The sequence below is a fragment of the Echiichthys vipera genome (assembly GCF_963691815.1).
Source record: "Echiichthys vipera genome assembly, chromosome: 9".
NCBI lineage: Eukaryota > Metazoa > Chordata > Actinopteri > Perciformes > Trachinidae > Echiichthys > Echiichthys vipera.
This window is the reverse complement of record NC_139834.1, coordinates 22,598,125-22,616,688: the sequence shown is the minus strand read 5'-3', so window position 1 is coordinate 22,616,688 and position 18,564 is coordinate 22,598,125. Positions and strand designations below refer to the sequence as shown.

Below are 18,564 nucleotides of genomic sequence, written 5' to 3'. Positions count from 1 at the left end.
AATACCGTATTGATTATTTATCAGGCAGGAATCTCTGTTTGTTTTCTGTCGCATGCAGCGTACCAGCAGTCTTGTCACAACATACTTTAGTGACATACAGGAGTATAAACTGTTGTTTAGCCATATGTGAGCGCTCAGGCCGTTTGTCTTATTTTCATAACTCCACGTTCAAATAGCCTCGAGTGGGTCAGAGTAAGCAAGTGTGACTGTAATCCTATTTTTTCCTTTATTTTCAGGGTGTTTAAAGAAATGAAGTTTGTAAAATGGGTGTAAGTTTAGTGTCTGTTGTTGGTATAAAAGGGGACACACCTAAACACACTGTCTGTGTCATACCAGTGAGCACATGAAACAGAAGGATATGCCTGAGGAAACAGGTTTTTTTTCAATGATATGTGATTTCCTTTTCAAGACGAGTACCAAGATTAACCCTGAACCCAGCTCAACCTGATAATCATTCTGCACTGGGCTTATCTGAAATAAATGAACAAAAAATATAATATATGTGTGTTAATCACCATTCTTGTGTTATTTGAGTCATGGAGGCCAAAATGTAATGGAAATAACCAGCGTCTGTTCTGTATCATGACCACTAAAGGTTAAAGTCACACATTATATATACATGACATGAAACTCAACTGAAAACAGGGAATCATTGGATAGCCAAAGACATTTTCCGGGAGGATAAAATTCAGCGTTGCAAAAGCCATCTTCCCTCTTTGAGACATCACTGTGTTTAAAACATTTTCTGTTCGGCTCTTCATATTGAGAGGACAGTGTACGATTCATGGCCTTGTTCACACACACGATTTTAGGACAGTGTAGCAGAACCATGACAGGCCAAAGATCTCGACATTGTTCACTCGATATGGATACAAATACAGATTGCTATCATTATATCAACTTCCAGTATTTTACCAAACTGTCCGGCTTTTAGCAGCTAGACTATATCCTAACTATACGGGCTGACTCTGCAAAGGTTGGCAGGTTATTCTGCAGCATAGAAACCGCTGTTAATAAAAAAGGAGTATCCTGAATTCCTGCTAAATGACAGGCAGGCTGGCGAGTAGATTGATTCAGCCATCCGTTTCTCTCATCTCTCCTGCATTTCCATTCTCCGCTCCACAGAAAGAGAAAACAAGGCACTTTGTTCTCTTATCCATCCATGTTTAACATTTTCTGTCCTGAAGGGTGCTCCTGAACAGACACATCCTCTCACTGTGGAAAAGCTGTAGAGTTTTAATTGAAAAAACCTAAATAATCCTGTGTGAGCCGCTGCTATAGCGACGTAATGCATATCATCTCGTCTGTTAGGTCCTCCTCGCATTTCAGAGCCACATACGGCTCCTCGTCACTGTAGTCACGGATACTGCGGTCTCTGTGAAGCACGGTGGAATGAGGGTCCGAACTGACGCTCCCCGTTCCCCCACTGTTGCCATTAGCCATACTCCCATTTAGCAGGTTACTGGCGGCGCTCTCCATCTCATCGATGGTCATCTCGCAGGCGTCTGCGATTTCATGTTTGGTCGCTGACACGAACTTGGGGTCCTTGGCGAATTTCCCCAGACCCTCACAGATCAACACCTGATGACAAGGAAGTGGAACAAAACTGAAATTGATGATTTTATCACTTCATTCATGTCAGAATTCAAATAAATGTGAGATTCTCGAGGTCTCAGGGACAATTATGGATGTCTGATTGTGTGTGTGTGTGTGTGTGTGTGTGTGTGTGTGTGTGTGTGTGTGTGTGTGTGTGTGTGTGTGTGTGTGTGTGTGTGTGTGTGTGTGTGTGTGTGTGTGTGTGTGTGTGTGTGTGCGCGTGTTCTAAGAAATGTTCAAATGTGGATGAGCTTATTTATTATCCATTGCAACCCTACTCTAATTCAAAAAGAGAATGGCTGTGATTTTTAGGTCAGTCAAACTCTCAAACCTCCAAAGACATATCAATGAAATCTTATCAAAGTGGTCTGTAGTCCTAATGTTTGTTTTTTTAAGATTTTTTTGGCAGTTTTCGAAGCCTTTATTATATAGAACAGACAGGAAATGGGGTGAGAGAAAGAGGGTGAGACATGCAGCAAAGGGCTGCTGGTCTGAGATGAACCCTTGGCCGCTGCCTCGAGGACCTTCAGCCTCTTTACATGGGGAGACTGCTCTAACCACTCAGCCAACAGCGTCACCTAGTCCTAATGTTCGAGGGTTTGGGGGTTTTTACTCACAGCCTCCACCACACTGTCAGCGCTGCCTCTCTTCTGCAGAAGGTGTGAGCAGCTCTCTGCAGGCAACTGCAGACGTGACGGAGAGTGGCTGCGGCTGGGAGGACCGCCCTGGCCGTCTGTATACCACAAACTCCTCTTCAATGCTCCGGGGATGCTGCTGATGCTGCCGGGACTGCGCCAGTCCACCTGAGTAGCACACACACACACACACCAGCACATACACACACACACACACACACACACACACACACACACACACACACACACACACACTGATTAAGATGCTTCTTTAATAAAGTCCTGGTATCAGATTGATTGACTAATATCAGCATTCAAAGGCTTGATGAGTACATCAACAGAAAAAATAATAAAAATAATAATTATTTATTTATTTAATACATTTTCGTCATTTACTTTCACATCTAAGGTAATATTCACCTAATCTTGATGAAACGACCTACGATTTATCTTTAAATGTGGTCTTTTATTACACAGTGAACCAGACCTGTATGAGTGGCGTGTAGCAGGGCGAGCAGTCGCGGCTGATGGGTGAGGCAGGAGGCGTGACCCAGGAGCGAAGCGACCGAGTAGGAGACAGGCGGCGAATTCTGCTAGCATCGAGTCCGGCCACCGCCATTACCTGAGGTTCAACAGATTTACACCGAAATGTGGTGTTAGGGACAAAAGACAAAACAAGTGTCTTACATGTGCTATTCCTAGCATTGTAACAGAATTATGTGGCAATACTGTATTCATTCATCACAATATTCATAAACAGAAGAAAGTGTGTGTGTGTGTGTGTGTGTGTGTGTGTGTGTGTGTGTGTGTACCTGCTGCTGCACCAGATGCAGTGGAAGAGCTGCGCAGGATGGAGAGAGAGGAGCGTCATCCTGACTACTTCTGCGAAGACACTCAAAATTGAACGTTGGTCTGCTGGAGGCTGAGAGAACAAACAAGAAACAAGAATGATCACTCTCTGGACTCCAACTCTGGTTACCTCCAGAAAAATGAATTCTGTGTGTAAGTATTGAAGATCAAAGTTGGATAAAACCCAAGAAAAGCTAAATTTATGCACAATTATAACAAACAAATAATGCAATACTAGCACATAATAATCTTATTCTAAAATTAATAAAATCCAGTTGTTATGATGAGGCGTTAGACCTTGAGGTGAAGGTAAAAGCCATCTCCTGGGTGACCGCCTGCCGTCTTGGTAGATCGGCTGTTGGTCATCGTCATAGTAACCGTCAGGCTGGTGGTCACCTCTGAAAACCTCAAGGTCAAAGTCTCCCTCTGCATCATGGTGGTCCTTGTTCAACAACCTGTGAAAGGAAACGATAAAACAAAAAAAAACTTCTTAACTTTTAATGAAGTGATGTAATGAATACATACTTGGAGGGGGAAAATGTTGGAAACAGGTAGAAAATGACTTTTGTTATCATGTTGTGTAGGCATGGCATAATATAAACATTTCTTTCTATTATCTCAATAATCGTCGAAACACACTGGATGTTGAAAACAGCAATGGAAATCTTACTTTCACCTCCTACTTTTGATATTTGTTATTTAATGTTATTGTTAGAGGGAAAACTGTAGTAAACTGTAGTCTATTCACGTTTGGAAATGTGGAAATTCACCACAATTAACTTATTGAGAGTGTTTTTAATGCAATCTGTGATAAAAAATCGTATATTGTCCTATCTATAATATTGTTGTCAGTGTTGTCCATCACAGTACCTGTCCTTGGTAAACATGATGTCGTCTTCGTGAAACTCCTCCCCGCTGTAGTACTCTCCTGAGCCTCGGTCGTCATCACTGTCCCCGCCCCCGGGCTCATCTTGACGAATGGTGGGGTAGAGCCCACCACCGCTATCAGACCTGGCATCGAATCGTCAGACACAATAAGTCAAATATTGATCAGTGCAAATTTGGTGAACTTTTTTTTTCTGCTGTTTGTTGGAGGTTTTATGCAGATTCAGTGCATTAGCACTCACATTAATACTGTGAAACACTGATTTTACTGAAACATTACGGAACCTCATGTTTTGAAACTTTCTGTTTGCAACTAAGAATCTTTCACAGCATTTTTTCGTAAACGCCACCAAGAAAAGCATGTTGTGAAATGAAGCTAACATCATGCACATACTGTACCTAATGTAGGTCTCATAGTAGCGTGTCCTGCTCCGGGGAAAGGAAGTTGGCAGTCAGACACACAAGATTATTTGCAACAGGAGATGCAGGAGAGGAAGGAGAGGTTACATGCAATGACAAAAGACAAGATGACACAAATTATAACACGCTTTCAAAAAAAGATTGCTGTACAGGCTGAATATAACGTGAATGGTTTCAAGTTTACTGTGTCACAGCATACAAGGGGACTATAAATATAATGTTTAAGGAGCCGTACTCGAAATAGTGAGCTCTCCACTTTCTCTCATCGACTGTTCCCCAATATTTGAAATAAGATGCTCTAACCGCTATACCGACTATGAAAACAAACTCGAGAGATTGACAACATTCTCTGCTCAGGGCGCCATTACTCCACTATATCTTTACATAAATCCTTTAAGTCGAGTTTATTTACAGAGTCCGAATCTCTAAAAACATACGGAAAAGCATCCCCTCGGCTGTGGTTGAAACACGACCAAAAACAAAATGTCAAAACCAACAAAAGTCCAAACAGGCTTATAACATATCTTAAAACAGGCTTATAGTAGGGTTAGTTGTAGGGCTGCTCCCTCTTAGACGATGAGTCCACGTATTTACAAGAAACTTATGAGCACATCTCTGTTACAAACAATACTGAAAGTGGTGCTTTTGCATGATTCGTTGTGTGGATTAAACCAGATTAAAGTAGTTGTCAAAATCGTACGAGTGTAAGTCGTCTAAGCATTTCTTTAAAGGGGGACGGTCCTTATTAGTTGTATCTGTCGTATAATTATTTATTCTATATCAGTTTAGGGACAGCAAGTCTTTTTAAAAACAGACTGTTTTTGCTTGAGCTCGTATTTGCAGTTTATTAAATTCAATAAAATATGAATGTTTCTATGATAAGGCAGCACAGGTCCTGTGCAATAACACTCACAGTAGGAATGTGGGTTTATCTGGAGTTGGGAGAGGGGTATTATTTCTTTATGAAATCTATTTGTTGTCTTAATGCATTCATCACTAGTAGGGAATGTCTGACTTGAAGCAATCTTTGGGACAGTTTAAACCCCTCATGAAGATTGCTCTTTTGCAATCAGCTGTGTGGGCCAGACATTTGCACATCTTTGTGAGATGAACAAGGTTTGACGTGGAGCAGTGAGATGTGGTCATGCTCTGGGGAAGTTTCAGGATGGGTTTCAAACGTGCCTTTTTTTTATTGTTCTCCCTTATCTGTTGAGAGCATCAGAGTACAGTACAGACCAGTCGAGCTGGCTTCACTCAATATCACATTATCACTAAGAATATTTTCAGATATTTATATTCCTATCAGAGCTCTGAGATGATTAATTAATAATACTGAATAACCACCCAGCCCTACAATGCAGAAGATTCTCCGCTCAAACGGCTAAACACATACTTGCTTTCTTTAGTCATGTCTTTTGTCAATTTTCAATCATCTGAAACGTGTGAGCATCAAATAATAGATTAGACATCTGTAACTACCACACAAGCTGCTTGTGAGGCTGCTTGGGTTTACCAAAACAAGATGCTCCTTTAAAGTAGAACTCTACCGACGTCTGTAGGCCTACTCGGACGGGATTAGTTTATTGTGGGGATGTGTTGTAAAATAGTCTCAGGATATCTGTAATATAAGGACAATTCGCACAGGATGAAGAAACCCCTGTATTCTAGCAGAGGTGGGAGGGGTTACTCGATTTACGCACTTCGTCACCTCCCTGTCGCCGCGTGTGCTTCCTGATATCACAAAATTAAACATGAAACTAAAGGACAGAAACGATTATCCAAAAGTGTGCTTCATCAAGCGCTTCCATGCTCAAAACTATGTACTGATGGGATATGCCGGAACATCAACATATGCTCTACAGAGGGTCGTATTCAGACAGGATTAGTTTAATCAGAGTTTATGTTTTACATAAACTGAAAATCGCTGTAATCTTTGCTGACAATCTCCGGAATAATTACTGACATGGCGCATTCGGACAGGACTAAAACTTCTGCTAAAAATGACCATACCCCACGTCCCCACATTAAAATAGTCCCGTAAGAATATGGCTTGAGAATCCATTTTTCACTTACCTTGTGGAGTGTGACTTCCAAAGCTTGTTGTGTACTCCTTTGCTGTAGGTGGACACTGATGATCCATTTTTGGCGGAGGACGGACGGTCTCGCCTTGACAGAAACTTCTGCTGCCTCCCATTGGCCATGGAGAGAAGCGAGGGCACGTTGGCGTTGTTGAGGTTGGCGTTGGAGGGTATTGGTGATTGATGGCAAGTGGAAATACAGTGAGAATGATTGTACGGATGAGGGGTGCTATAATGATGGTTACACTGGATGGGTGAAGAGTTCATCTCCGTCTCCTCTCCTCCGTCTGTGTCGCCGGCTCCCCTGCCTGTTTGGGTGGGTTCAATTGAGGCACTAGAGGAGAAGGGCAGGATCTGCAGAGGCCGCTGGGTGACGGTGGTCAGCTGGGAGTAGCCTTGCAGATCACCACTGACATGGTTGACATGGTTCCCAAAAAGACCACCGTTACGCTGCAGGGATACACCAAAACCCAATGAGGACTGAGACAACAGTATAACAAACACAGTGAGCTGCTTAAAGTACAACTCACAAAGATAAACAATGTTTAAATCAGCGCAAGTACTGTGGTTAGCTGAGATCCATGTAATATCTGAATGTGTATCAGGTTCTTCTGTATTGTACTGTATGTACGTATAATTAGCACACGAAAATTACACTTGATAATGAGTTTCATCCTTTCAGTGTGTATCTCTCCATCAAAGAATATGATAAATAGTTACTAAATGTGATGTGGTGATATGTTGAAACAGTAAATCATGTGGGAGCACAGCTACTTGGCTTTCTGGGGTGTCTGAATCTAAAGTTATCACTTAAATAATATCAGCAGAAAGTGTGGGGTTTAAAAAAATTAAAATAGTTTATTTTTCTTATAGAAGAATTGTCCCTTCAAAAACAAAAAAACAAAATGGTTTTAATGTCTGAAGGGGCTCTTCAAGGATATGTTTACCCTGTAGATGTCCTCTTCTTCCTCTCCATTGGCATCTACTAGCCCCGCATCTTGCAGGTCACATGATATGGCTCGGCGGATCTCTGGTCCAATGTCATGCAACGTGCGCAGACCAGCCTGCAAAGAGAGCAGCTATAATAGCAGACCTGCACATCATTACAAGCTTTTGATGGGCACCTGGCTCTATCTGGTTGAGAAGTGTTAGTGTTGGCAAGCATTTCAGTCTTTTCAGGTGCAAGCATGTCTCTACCCAGACTTCTAAAGAACTTCCAAAACAGCGATGACAGAGTCATTCCTAAATGTTGACATCCTTATTCATAAAATGTAGTCAGATCATTTTTCATATATTTTACGCTCTGTGGAGCATAAAAGACAAGCCAAATTACTTTTCTCATAGGAACTATGTCAACGAATAAATGTATTTATATAACGCCTTTTTGGTCTTCTGATTATTCAAGGTGCTTTTACACTACTTGCCATATTCACCCATTAACAAACACATTCATACACTGATGGCAGAGGCTGCCATGTAAGTTGCCACCTGCTCATCAGGATCTAATGTTACCATTCAGATGCAAATTCACACAGTCTTCAGGAGCAATTTAGGGTTCATGATTTAGGTATCGGAGGTGTCCTGGTTTCCGTTTGTAGTCTATTTGTAGTCCAAATATTACTGGCCAATGATATTTGAGCAGGCTTTGGTTTCATGCAGGAGAGGAAAAGAGGCATACGATTTAGCTTTTAGTTTTAATTTTACTGTTTGTTTTGCTAATCGAACCTGCGGAACGGGAGAGGATGTCTTGGCCTGGATATCCGCTGGCTACACCGGAAGCTCAGAAATATTGTCTGTGGTCCCCAGAGGCGTAATCGTCATCCGACCAATAGCCGATGGGTTTCAAGATTGCCTTGCACTTTACTCACCTGCAGAGCCATGGTTGTGTTCAGCTTCTCCCACGAGCGCCTTCCTACAAGACCTTGCTCTTTGCGCCTCTTGAACTTCCTGAAGTAGTCCTGTATCAGGAAGGTGGCATAGAACTTCCCCACTGTTACCTCGTCATCTGAGTGAACAGACACACCAAAGCCTCCCAAATCAACACCAAAACACCTCAACACTCAAATTCTGCATACTTGCATGTGTAACATTCTTTTAAAATAAATCCCTCAACAGCAACAATACCAACCACTATCTCACTATCCAAGGGAAGAGAAACACATCGAGACCCCTTTTTGTTACTCTCTTTCACAAACACATGTTCCTATTACTCTTAGGCCCTTACTACAAGCCTGACTCCATAGTTGGAAATTCCAGATTTCCGATTACAAGTGAATGCAGCATAACCATTACTGAAGATCTTGGCCGGCAGACCAACCGCTGTCACCAACCAATGGCAAGTAGAAGTGCTTTCATTAGTGGGTCATATGATCAATCATGTTTTAAGTCACTCTTTGATAGATAGTAACTTAAAAGACAATTTAGATGAAAATGTTATATCTTTTCATTTCCTTTTCGACTCAAACTTAAAAACCAAAAAAAAAGGTGTAGTTAAATGTTATTCTGTTTCAATATCAGAACCAAATGTGTGTGAGGTGGGTGAAGGTGCTCTAATGACAGAGCTGAATGTCATATTCAAAATCTTAAAGACTGCATACAACATTAGTACACACACAGACATATGTGGGCAGCAGGTTTTAACCCGACATCTACAACTGCAGATCCCATCTTGCTTCATCTGTGAAGCACACGGTTATGAAACACTCCTCTCACACAAAAAGCAAAAGAAAAAAACCCATAGATACACAATTGCTCATGTAAGCGAGTACAATATGATGTTTCTTAACCTCTTAATCCACCAAAATCAGACTTAAGTTAGTGATGCGTTCACATTACACTCATTTATGACTGCATTGTCTGACCAGTTACTACCGCACATGCCAGTGCTACATCATATAGTGACTGCAGGTTTTACAACATTTAACATCCACCACTTCAGAGACGGACAAGCACAGGTGCTTTATATATCTATACATCCCAGAAAAAAAGACAGACAGCATGATCTGTAGCAAGAAGCACATGCAAGAGAGAGAAGCAGCAAGGGTCAGATCTACAGCAGCCCTCTGGAGGGAGAACACACAAAATGCATTTTAACAGAGAGGAAGCTGCTACTACACACATTAACTGCCATGCAGGGAGGCTACTGTGTGGGTCTGATTCACTCAGATAAGATTGCACAAGCAGAATGGGGAGAAAGACTAAACAAGAAACAAAGCGGCTGAATCTCGGTGCGTATGGAATGTGGGCGGGGGTTTTTTATTTTATTTTTTCCATCTTCACCTTTACTTGAACCATTTCTCTTTAGAGGAATCCAGTAAAGGTGACGAATGTGAGTAGGATGGATGCTTTAAGATGGAGGCAACATTCAATCCTGATGATCCATCTTAAAGCAGCTGACACATTTCTCTACGTCACCCGAAACAGCCAGAGACAAACTGAAAGGCTCTGCTCAGAGAGAAAACCTGTGACCAACCTAATATCCAAGGTGGAAAAAAAAAAAGTTATTTGTCTACAGTACCACATTAACTCCACTTTAGCTAATTCCTTACAGTCTCTGAATCTATAATCCACATGTTCAGACCTAAATGAACTTGAGTAAATCACATTTCAATAAGACAATTTAATTTGGATTTGCGTGATTTATGTGTTTCGTGTGGGTGATCTGTATCATTTTGATGTATTTCCACTTGAAAAAACTGTTGGTCAGATTCGTTTTGTCTTCAAAATGCATCAACCTAATGTGGGCAATCATAGGGCAGCAGGTTTTCTATCTGAGTAGAGCCTGATAAAGTTTTTTTAAAGAAGGAGGTATCAGTAGTCTCATGCCACCAGACCAAAAACAGAACTGCCCCAGAAAGCTCAGGACGGCAGAAAGAGAAGAGAAGAGGGCCAGCGACTGACTGAGAATACTACTGAAAGCGGCGGGAGCTGTGGAAGACAGAGGCTCGGCAGAAAGGATTCAACAAAAACAAGAAGAGGGTTAGCCAACTAATGCACACAAAGACATGCAGTTGAATGAAGTTTGACAAAGTCTAAAACACAGCAGAGCTGAAGCATTGTAAGCATAAAGGGACAGTGGGAAAACTACATGAACACAACTAGAGGAAGCTGTATGTAGATTGAGGCGTGTCTATCATCAGCCCACTAGGAATTAAAAGAAATGACTCAACGATGTGGACATCTGATTATGATATTTGGAATGCAGTGACTGTACACTATAAATCTATTTCCAGTTGAATGGCATGAACAATGGATGAAACAAATAACAGACAATGACACAATTCTTTCAAGCTCAGTTGATGTTACAGACAACCTTTAACTTGGTAGATAAGAAAAAACTGTCCAATGCAGACAGCCAGTGTTATCTGATACTTATATAGGCTACTCTATATACAGCGAGGGAGAGCAAGAGGAAAAGAGAATACAAAAGCAGAGACAGCAAGATTAGTGATAAACAGAACTGCACGGTTATGCCAGAGACCACATTAAAACTGTGGCTGGCTGACAGAGTTTCTGTGAACTGAGGTGAAGCGCTATACACGGTATATGTCTATCTCGTTGGTTTTGGTCAGCATGTGGGCCTCGCTGCTACAGAAAAGCAAAAACAGGATGCTGAAGGATTAACCCTCAACAAACATCTGTTCTGAAAGCGATGTGCCTCTCAAAATCTATAACTTGTGTGTATTAAACATTACCATTATGTAGACCGGAAATGTAGCTTTAAAATATTTGCAGTTAGCTTCATCAAGGTAGTAGGCCTGGATTCATGGTTTCAATAGATTCTAATGACGACCTAGTTTCTAATCCTTAATAAAAGGACCAAAGTGTTAATAAACAATTCTACGAACAGATTTTCACCAAATATATTGTGTCAGAAGGAAAAGCACAAGACTACAGTAGATAATAAATGAATCATAGCTGGATTCCATTTAGCTGCTTCATTTTCAGGGCTCTGGTATCGTGCATGCTGGCTCACTGTCTCATGTCGTAAAACAAAAGGCCAAATATTTCTCATTTGAGCTACAGAGTTTTGAGAGCACTGTATTAAACTCTGTGAAAGGATGAGTATATGGACAGCAGTTGAGGAGTGGGTCAAAATGTTCGAATTGGTGTTTTAATACATTTTTTCAATCATCGTGACTGACATTAACTCAAGATGACTATAGTGTACGGTATGTCTCTGTGTGTGAAGGAAATATTCGACAACCCCTTTTCAAGTCCAGTGTATGTGATTTTTACCCCTCTCACTCCCACAATGATGGAGTTATCACATCAAAATTCATGTAAAATTAAGGTGGCATGATTACTTGTGTATGCCCAGTATATAGTGGTAAAAAAAAAAGAGGTGAGACTGCATCCTGAAGTGTGAACATACCGTAATTTAGCAAAGGAAAAAATATCCAAATGGCACTGAGTTCCTTTTTAAATTCAAATTAGGGGGGTTATGTTTTGCATTTAAATGCATGTCCATTGCGTGACAGCCTTCCTCCTTCTATGAACACATGGGCGTGGGGATTCCAAAACATTTTGATGATGTCACGTCGCCATTATTAACTCTCGGAAAAACAAATGAGAAGCACTGAGCATTCAAATCAAGTGAAAGAACGGTGCAGAGGAAGAGAGGGATGCGGTGATGCAACTGTTTGAATTGTAAATGATGGTAAAAGGCAAATAATGATCACTGTGTATAAAGTGTTGACTACGTGCGCCTGTGTGTGTAATAACCACTGACCGCCTGCAGGAGGCACCACTTGGTCCAGCAGTTTCATGCTGGTCCTCTTCCAGATCTTCTTAATCACAGCTCTAAGCTCCTCATTGGCTTGTTCCAGGTTACCTTGGAAAAGACAGAAAATGTTCAATTGTAAGGGCGCCAAAAAACACCAGATAAGTGATCAATAGATCTGTGTATCAATGGTATCTGGCTGAAAGTAAGGTATCCATTCGATCTCTTCTCATCTCTCTCTCTCTCTCTCTCTCTCTCTCTCTCTCTCTCTCTCTCTCTCTCTCTCTCTCTCTCTCTCTCTCTCTCTCTCTCTCTCTCTCTCTCTCGCATACACACAAAGTTCAGAACACAAGTCTTGACATTTAAAGTTATAATGAATACACACATATATTGAAAAATCAATAGAATGGGATTCAGCATAAAATGCCCTCTGTCTTGTAAACACAAAACCGAGCATAAAAGTAGACGATCTGAATCAATGATGCTGTTGTGTCTTAAATAAGGAAAGGGTACTTATTAAACATCTATAACATTGTGTCCTTCTTCTGAAGCTTTCACATGATTTTCACAATTGTGGTGATAACAATGTAATTACAAGACATCTATAACTGCAGCCACACAAGGAGCTCAATCAATATGTCTCATCTCATCTCATCTCGAACCGCTTATCCGGGGTCGGGTCGCGGGGGCAGCAGCTCTAGCAGGGGACCCCAAACTTCCCTTTCCCGGGCCACATTAATTAATATGTCAATATATTTTATTCTCAAATGAATAAAAACATGAAGAAAAAATAACATTGACGATGAAGAAGTAGAACTGAGGCTGCCAAATAAACAATGCTAAAAAAAAAACCTGGCCAATGGTCAAAGGCGATTGCTGGAATAGGGATCACTTGCCAAGCTGCTAAAGCATCTCTGTTCATGACATTGTGGGTAATGGGGAATAACTGGCCAGATAACAAACACACTGACTGCTGTAGTGGTTTCTCTGGGCTATCAGCAGTGCACACAACAGGACACTTTGGCCCAGTTACTCACTTGCTACATCTTCTTACCTTATGGTTATATGACTTAAAATTAAATATATTCCATACTGTAATCCCTCCTTTTTACAGTACAGAATAACAATGCATAGTGCCCCCGCGACCCGACCCCGGATAAGCGGATGAAGATGAGATGAGATGAGATGAGATGAGTTCAAACAAGCTCATCTAAAGAGGAATACCCCATAAGAATAGATTCAATTATCTGATGGCTTGTAGGTGCAGACTCACCCTCGGTCTTAATCTTGAGAGCAGTGCGGACCAGAGCAAACAAGGTGGCGTTAAACATGACTGTCCCATCGCTGTTGAGGGGCATGTTCATCGCCACCAGACGCTGCAACAGCACAGAGCACAGATTAAGCAGGAGGCATCAAATAAGTACTGACAACCATGATGTACAAAAGCTTTCATGTATTTTCGTCAATCTCAGCATGCAATACTCTACGTGTAGGTGTGAGTGTGTCATGTCATGTCATGGAAACCCACCTTACAGGCTACTCTGTGAGGGCAGAGCTTGCCGAAGCCCAGTGGAGGCTGGATCCTCCTCAGCAGAGTCACCACATCAAGGTGCTTTATCCTGCCCCTGACACGATATGTTCAAATATTAGGCACCATACCACTAAGTACAGTCTCCACTGCCACCACAGGTTCTGATATGTAACGGATAATCCGTTAGTGCAGAGGGTATGGCTGATATAAAAAAATGACCAACATGTGTGCTGACACAATATTCCATAGCAGTAGAAAACAACATGCATAAGATAAAAAAAAAAAAAAAAGTTTGTTAATAGTTCTCTCCAAGTGCTCCCTGAGTACTCACTTGGCTTCAGGGTCATATTCGGACCAGATCCTTTTGAACTCATCCAGGTGATGCGGACCAAGAATTGACCAATCACGGGTCAGATAGTCAAAATTGTCCATGATGACAGCAACAAACAGGTTGATAATCTGAAAGCAGGACGTGCAATATATGTTTGATTTGCATTTGTTTGTGGTATTTCTTTGTATACGGAAATGCGCATTATCAAGTCTGTGCTCAACATTACTGCTACTCTACGCAGAGAAATGTCGGGGATTTACCAGGAAAGCACAGAGCATGTAGAAGCTGATGAAGTAGATAATAGCGAAGCCACTGCCGCAGGTTCTCTCTTCTCCGGGGTTGTAGTCTGACTCTGAATCACACAGCTTCCCCGGCAGACAGGCCAGCATGATCTCCTGCCAGGCCTCACCTGTGGCACACCTAACATAGAGTAAGACACAACATTAACACAGCAGCAGAGTGAGAAAGTTTTTCCGCATTCATTTATGCATTTGATGATTTATAATGGCTTTTAACCAACAATGTAAGCTACACAAACACCTGAAGAGCATCAGAACAGCTTGAGGAAAGGTTTGAAAGTTGTTGTTGCGGTTGATTTGTGTTCCATCCACCATGGCTATTTTCCCAAACACCTAAAAAAAAGAAACAAATAGAAACATCAGCCAGCCTACTCTCAAATTCTGACAAAAGTACAAGATAAATACAATGATGATTAATTACAAACAATGAAAAACACTGAAGGCAGGGTGTCAAACAGGTTATAGACCATATTACCTGCATCCCAATTACAGCATAGATGAAGAACAGCATGGCTATCAGGAGTGCAACGTAGGGAAGAGCCTGGGAGGGCAAAAAAGAGAAAAAGTGTTTTTGTCACTATATCCTGACAGTATAGAAGGCCACCCAGTTCATATACACGTGAATTCTAACACGTTAATATTGACGAATTGACAACGTGTTGTTAACGTGTTGTCTACGTGTTTTCAGTGTGATGTTTACGTGTTGTTAACGTGTTAGAATGTAGTTACATGTATTTGAACTGGTTGGCTTTCCATATGACAGTAGTACAAGAGATAAAAAAGCTGTGGAAGAAGCATGTTCATTTGCCTCTACTTGGTGGCATTAGCAGGATCGCACTGAGTTTGAAGGAAAACAACCAATCAGAGCTGAGAAGTCTCTAACGCAGTCACTGCTCCTGAACTCTGAGGCAGCACTGATCAAATATGCTTCTGTTCCAAGATTCTGTTCCTAAAACCTATTTCTCGCATTAAATGTTTTTCAGAAACATACAGTACTTCGGTGTACTGTTTAGCACTAAAATAAGAACATTTGCTCCGGCCAGTGGCTGGTGGGGAGCGTTCTCATTTTTACAGCCAAACAGTAAATGAAAATATGTTTATGAAAACATCTGAGGTGAGAAATAGCCAATGCAGTAACATAATCTTCATTGATAGGTGTTTGACGGTTGGATCACAGTTCACAAGTGAATACAAATCTTTTATGTCATTGGTTCATATCATAATATTGAAGGTTCAAAAAGGATGTTTACTGGCTGCATATGTTAGAGTCTCACCTGGAAGGACTTGATGAAGGTCCACAGCAGAGTCCTGATGCCCTCCCCCCTGCTCAGAAGTTTGACCAATCGCATCACTCTGAACAAGCGAAAGAAGGTGATGGAGATGCGAGCGCTGTCCTCCGTGTTCTGAAACGGAGGATAAGTGATTAGGGGATGAAAAACCAGAAGGGGTCACTTAGTAATTAAAGCAGTCAATAATACATGCATTTTTTCAGTCATGTCATAAGCAAACGAGCAATATAAAAGTAGATGAAAAACATTATCAAGAAATTTTCCCATGAGTCGAGTGACAATAATCAATGAGCATGCAGAGTAACTGTGTCTTCAACACCATTCAACGAGCAACGATCCTGGAGGACTTACACATACAGTACAGTTAACTCTGGATGACTGATTTAAAACCGGCAACAGACAGAGAATCTGCAGTCCATAGACAAATAAACCAAAACACAAGCTGTATTTGAGTTTTTACAATTGATACACACATCAAGATGAATCTTTTACAGCCTTGTTACAGTACAAACACACAAGACCTTTCAAAAGAAATTAGGGCTGGGTGATATGGCCAAAATCTTCTATCCTGATATGGTCATTTCACATCTCGATAATGGTATACAGTATATCACAATATAGCATGTTTTCTGGTAATTCACTAAATAAATAGTCAAAATGAAATAACCAAATGGTAAAGCTTATTTATTAAGTAATTTAATTAAAAGTACTGAGTGTTTTCTATTTTTATTCAGAATATTAGTGCAAAATGAACATAACATGCAAGGATTATAACTTAAAGTGTTGACATAATGACGATGTAAATAATTGCCGTAACGCAGTACTGCGACTGGTTTTCTGACATTGTGATAGAAATTACATAGAAATGTGTTGTCATAACGCCCAGCCCACAAGAAACGGTGCACTGACGATACAATGTAAGAAATCTGATTACAAATCTTCCGGCAAGCTATGTTGAAATGAAGAAATGAGACAAAAGACCCTACAGTGTTATCCTTTTGTCTGTGTCATGCCATGCACCCGGACAGGATGAAGTCTCGACAAAAAAACAGCAACCAAAAAATCTGTTGAACAATGAAACTAAAGCCATAATGCAACAAACCAGGTGAATTTCAAACAAGACAGACATTGAGAGTTCAATCACAAACCATTACACAGTTAAATAAGTGAGACCATAAAGCATCTCAATGTTTTCATCAGTAAATGAGCGACAGAGAGTGACAACAAAAATATCTTGATGCTGGGTGATCACAGATGGTCGAGGAGCTTTAATCATTTTCTTACCCCTGGCTCCACTATCACCGTGACGACAGGAATGGCTGCCGACTTGAAACCAAAAGCCTGAGGTTAATCCGAGTTAAACAAACCCGCTGTACAGCACCAAACTATTTACAGGTCAGTGTTGCAGCAACATATCATCATTACCTTTGATTAATTCAACATTTAATTGCATTAAAACCACCTTTACTGAAAAACAACATAGCATCACGTTTTTTAAATTTATACCACAAACAAGAACGTCATCGTCAACATGTCACCATCATGTCATGCAAAAGCTTTACAACATATTCACAGCAGTAACACCAGATAAGAGATGCAAGTATTCAGTGCTAAAGGAACACTTGTTATTTAGCTGTTGACATTGACAATAAGGAGAAACCACTGATACACCTTCTTAAATGGAAATGCTGATACTGTTTGTTTGTTTGTTTGTTTGTTTGTTTGTTTCACTTTATCATTACTTCTGTCTACATAAGATTTTAACAAACACATTTTACAACTCACTTAATGATTTTGCAATTCATGCAGAGTGTAATAACAATAAAAAAACATTTAAGTGTTTTCGTTGTTTTTAATTATATGCTTTCAATATCAAGCCTGAATTAAATTAAATGTCACCCTTGCTAACACTGACATCCTAAATAAAAAAAGATATTTATTTTATAGAGATTTTTTTGTTGTTGTTTATGTTAATGCTACAACTGTACATGTATCTGGAACAATTTTATCAACGATGGTGTACAGTGTGTTCTTTACCTCAAACATTCATTCAAAGCAAGACACAGATGAGACAAACAAACATTCATATGGACAAGCCTGCAGCGTGCATGGTGTCAGTGCCACTTCCTTGAAGTAGCAGTACAGCAAATTTAAAGGAGGTACAAGCAAAAACAATTTGGCACAAAATGGTCACATTGAAATTTTTTAAATCATATCTGAGCTGCATTCAAAAACAACAGTTCACAATCACATAATTTAGACATTTTTGTTATACTTGTTATAATTTATCAATTAGTTGTTAAAAAATAAATAAAAAACAAATAAAATAAAACACAATAAAAACTGGGACGCAATACATGTTGAATTTTTTGTCATATATTTGACGATATATAACAATATATGACCAATAGCAAATGCTATACATCTACTGTAGGTTCACAATCTGCCGTTTTCATTAACACCAGAGGGGGGCGGCAAATAACAGCACCATTAAATATTGTAAAACATGAGAAAGTCTCCCTTCTACTTTTTTCCTTTTCTTCTGTTCAGTTAAATAATTATTTAAAGTGGATAGGGTTAGCGTCATGGTTCTCATTACAAACAAATAAAGCTGTTAAACTTTTAAAAAAAGTAGTGTTAATAATGAAAAAACATAAAATCACGATTTTACTATGAAACTGTGGTTTTATGACAGATGCTGGAGTTGTGAAAAACAGTGATATGTGCATAAAAAAGAACATTGTGATCTTGAGTGCAACTCTGAGCACGGCCCTTTTGCTGGGACCGTCACAGTAAGACAGACATGTGTATGTGTGATAAATGACTACTTACATTGATCTCAGTGATGGCAATGTCAACCACGCTACCCACAACAATTAAGGCATCGAACGTGTTCCATGCATCAGCAAAATAGTTCTGCAAGCATGAG

General features: G+C 40.4%; 1 protein-coding gene across 1 annotated transcript in view; it reads right to left on the bottom strand.

Annotated features, from left to right (window-relative positions):
* Positions 1-1,275: 1,275 nt before the first annotated feature.
* The window catches only part of cacna1db (calcium channel, voltage-dependent, L type, alpha 1D subunit, b), a gene marked incomplete at both ends in the record, with an annotated part of 80,445 nt that continues 63,156 nt past the window's right edge, over positions 1,276-18,564 (bottom strand). Inside the window, 20 exons of the mRNA XM_083920788.1 lie at positions 1,276-1,581; positions 2,214-2,399; positions 2,719-2,853; positions 3,044-3,153; positions 3,378-3,535; positions 3,951-4,091; positions 4,365-4,391; positions 6,459-6,913; positions 7,411-7,527; positions 8,332-8,468; positions 12,195-12,296; positions 13,459-13,561; positions 13,714-13,810; positions 14,048-14,175; positions 14,308-14,467; positions 14,588-14,679; positions 14,822-14,887; positions 15,621-15,749; positions 16,920-16,961; positions 18,468-18,551. Coding sequence (XP_083776914.1) covers positions 1,276-1,581; positions 2,214-2,399; positions 2,719-2,853; positions 3,044-3,153; positions 3,378-3,535; positions 3,951-4,091; positions 4,365-4,391; positions 6,459-6,913; positions 7,411-7,527; positions 8,332-8,468; positions 12,195-12,296; positions 13,459-13,561; positions 13,714-13,810; positions 14,048-14,175; positions 14,308-14,467; positions 14,588-14,679; positions 14,822-14,887; positions 15,621-15,749; positions 16,920-16,961; positions 18,468-18,551 — 2,775 coding nt within the window. The remainder of the gene's footprint in view (positions 1,582-2,213; positions 2,400-2,718; positions 2,854-3,043; positions 3,154-3,377; positions 3,536-3,950; positions 4,092-4,364; positions 4,392-6,458; positions 6,914-7,410; positions 7,528-8,331; positions 8,469-12,194; positions 12,297-13,458; positions 13,562-13,713; positions 13,811-14,047; positions 14,176-14,307; positions 14,468-14,587; positions 14,680-14,821; positions 14,888-15,620; positions 15,750-16,919; positions 16,962-18,467; positions 18,552-18,564) is intronic.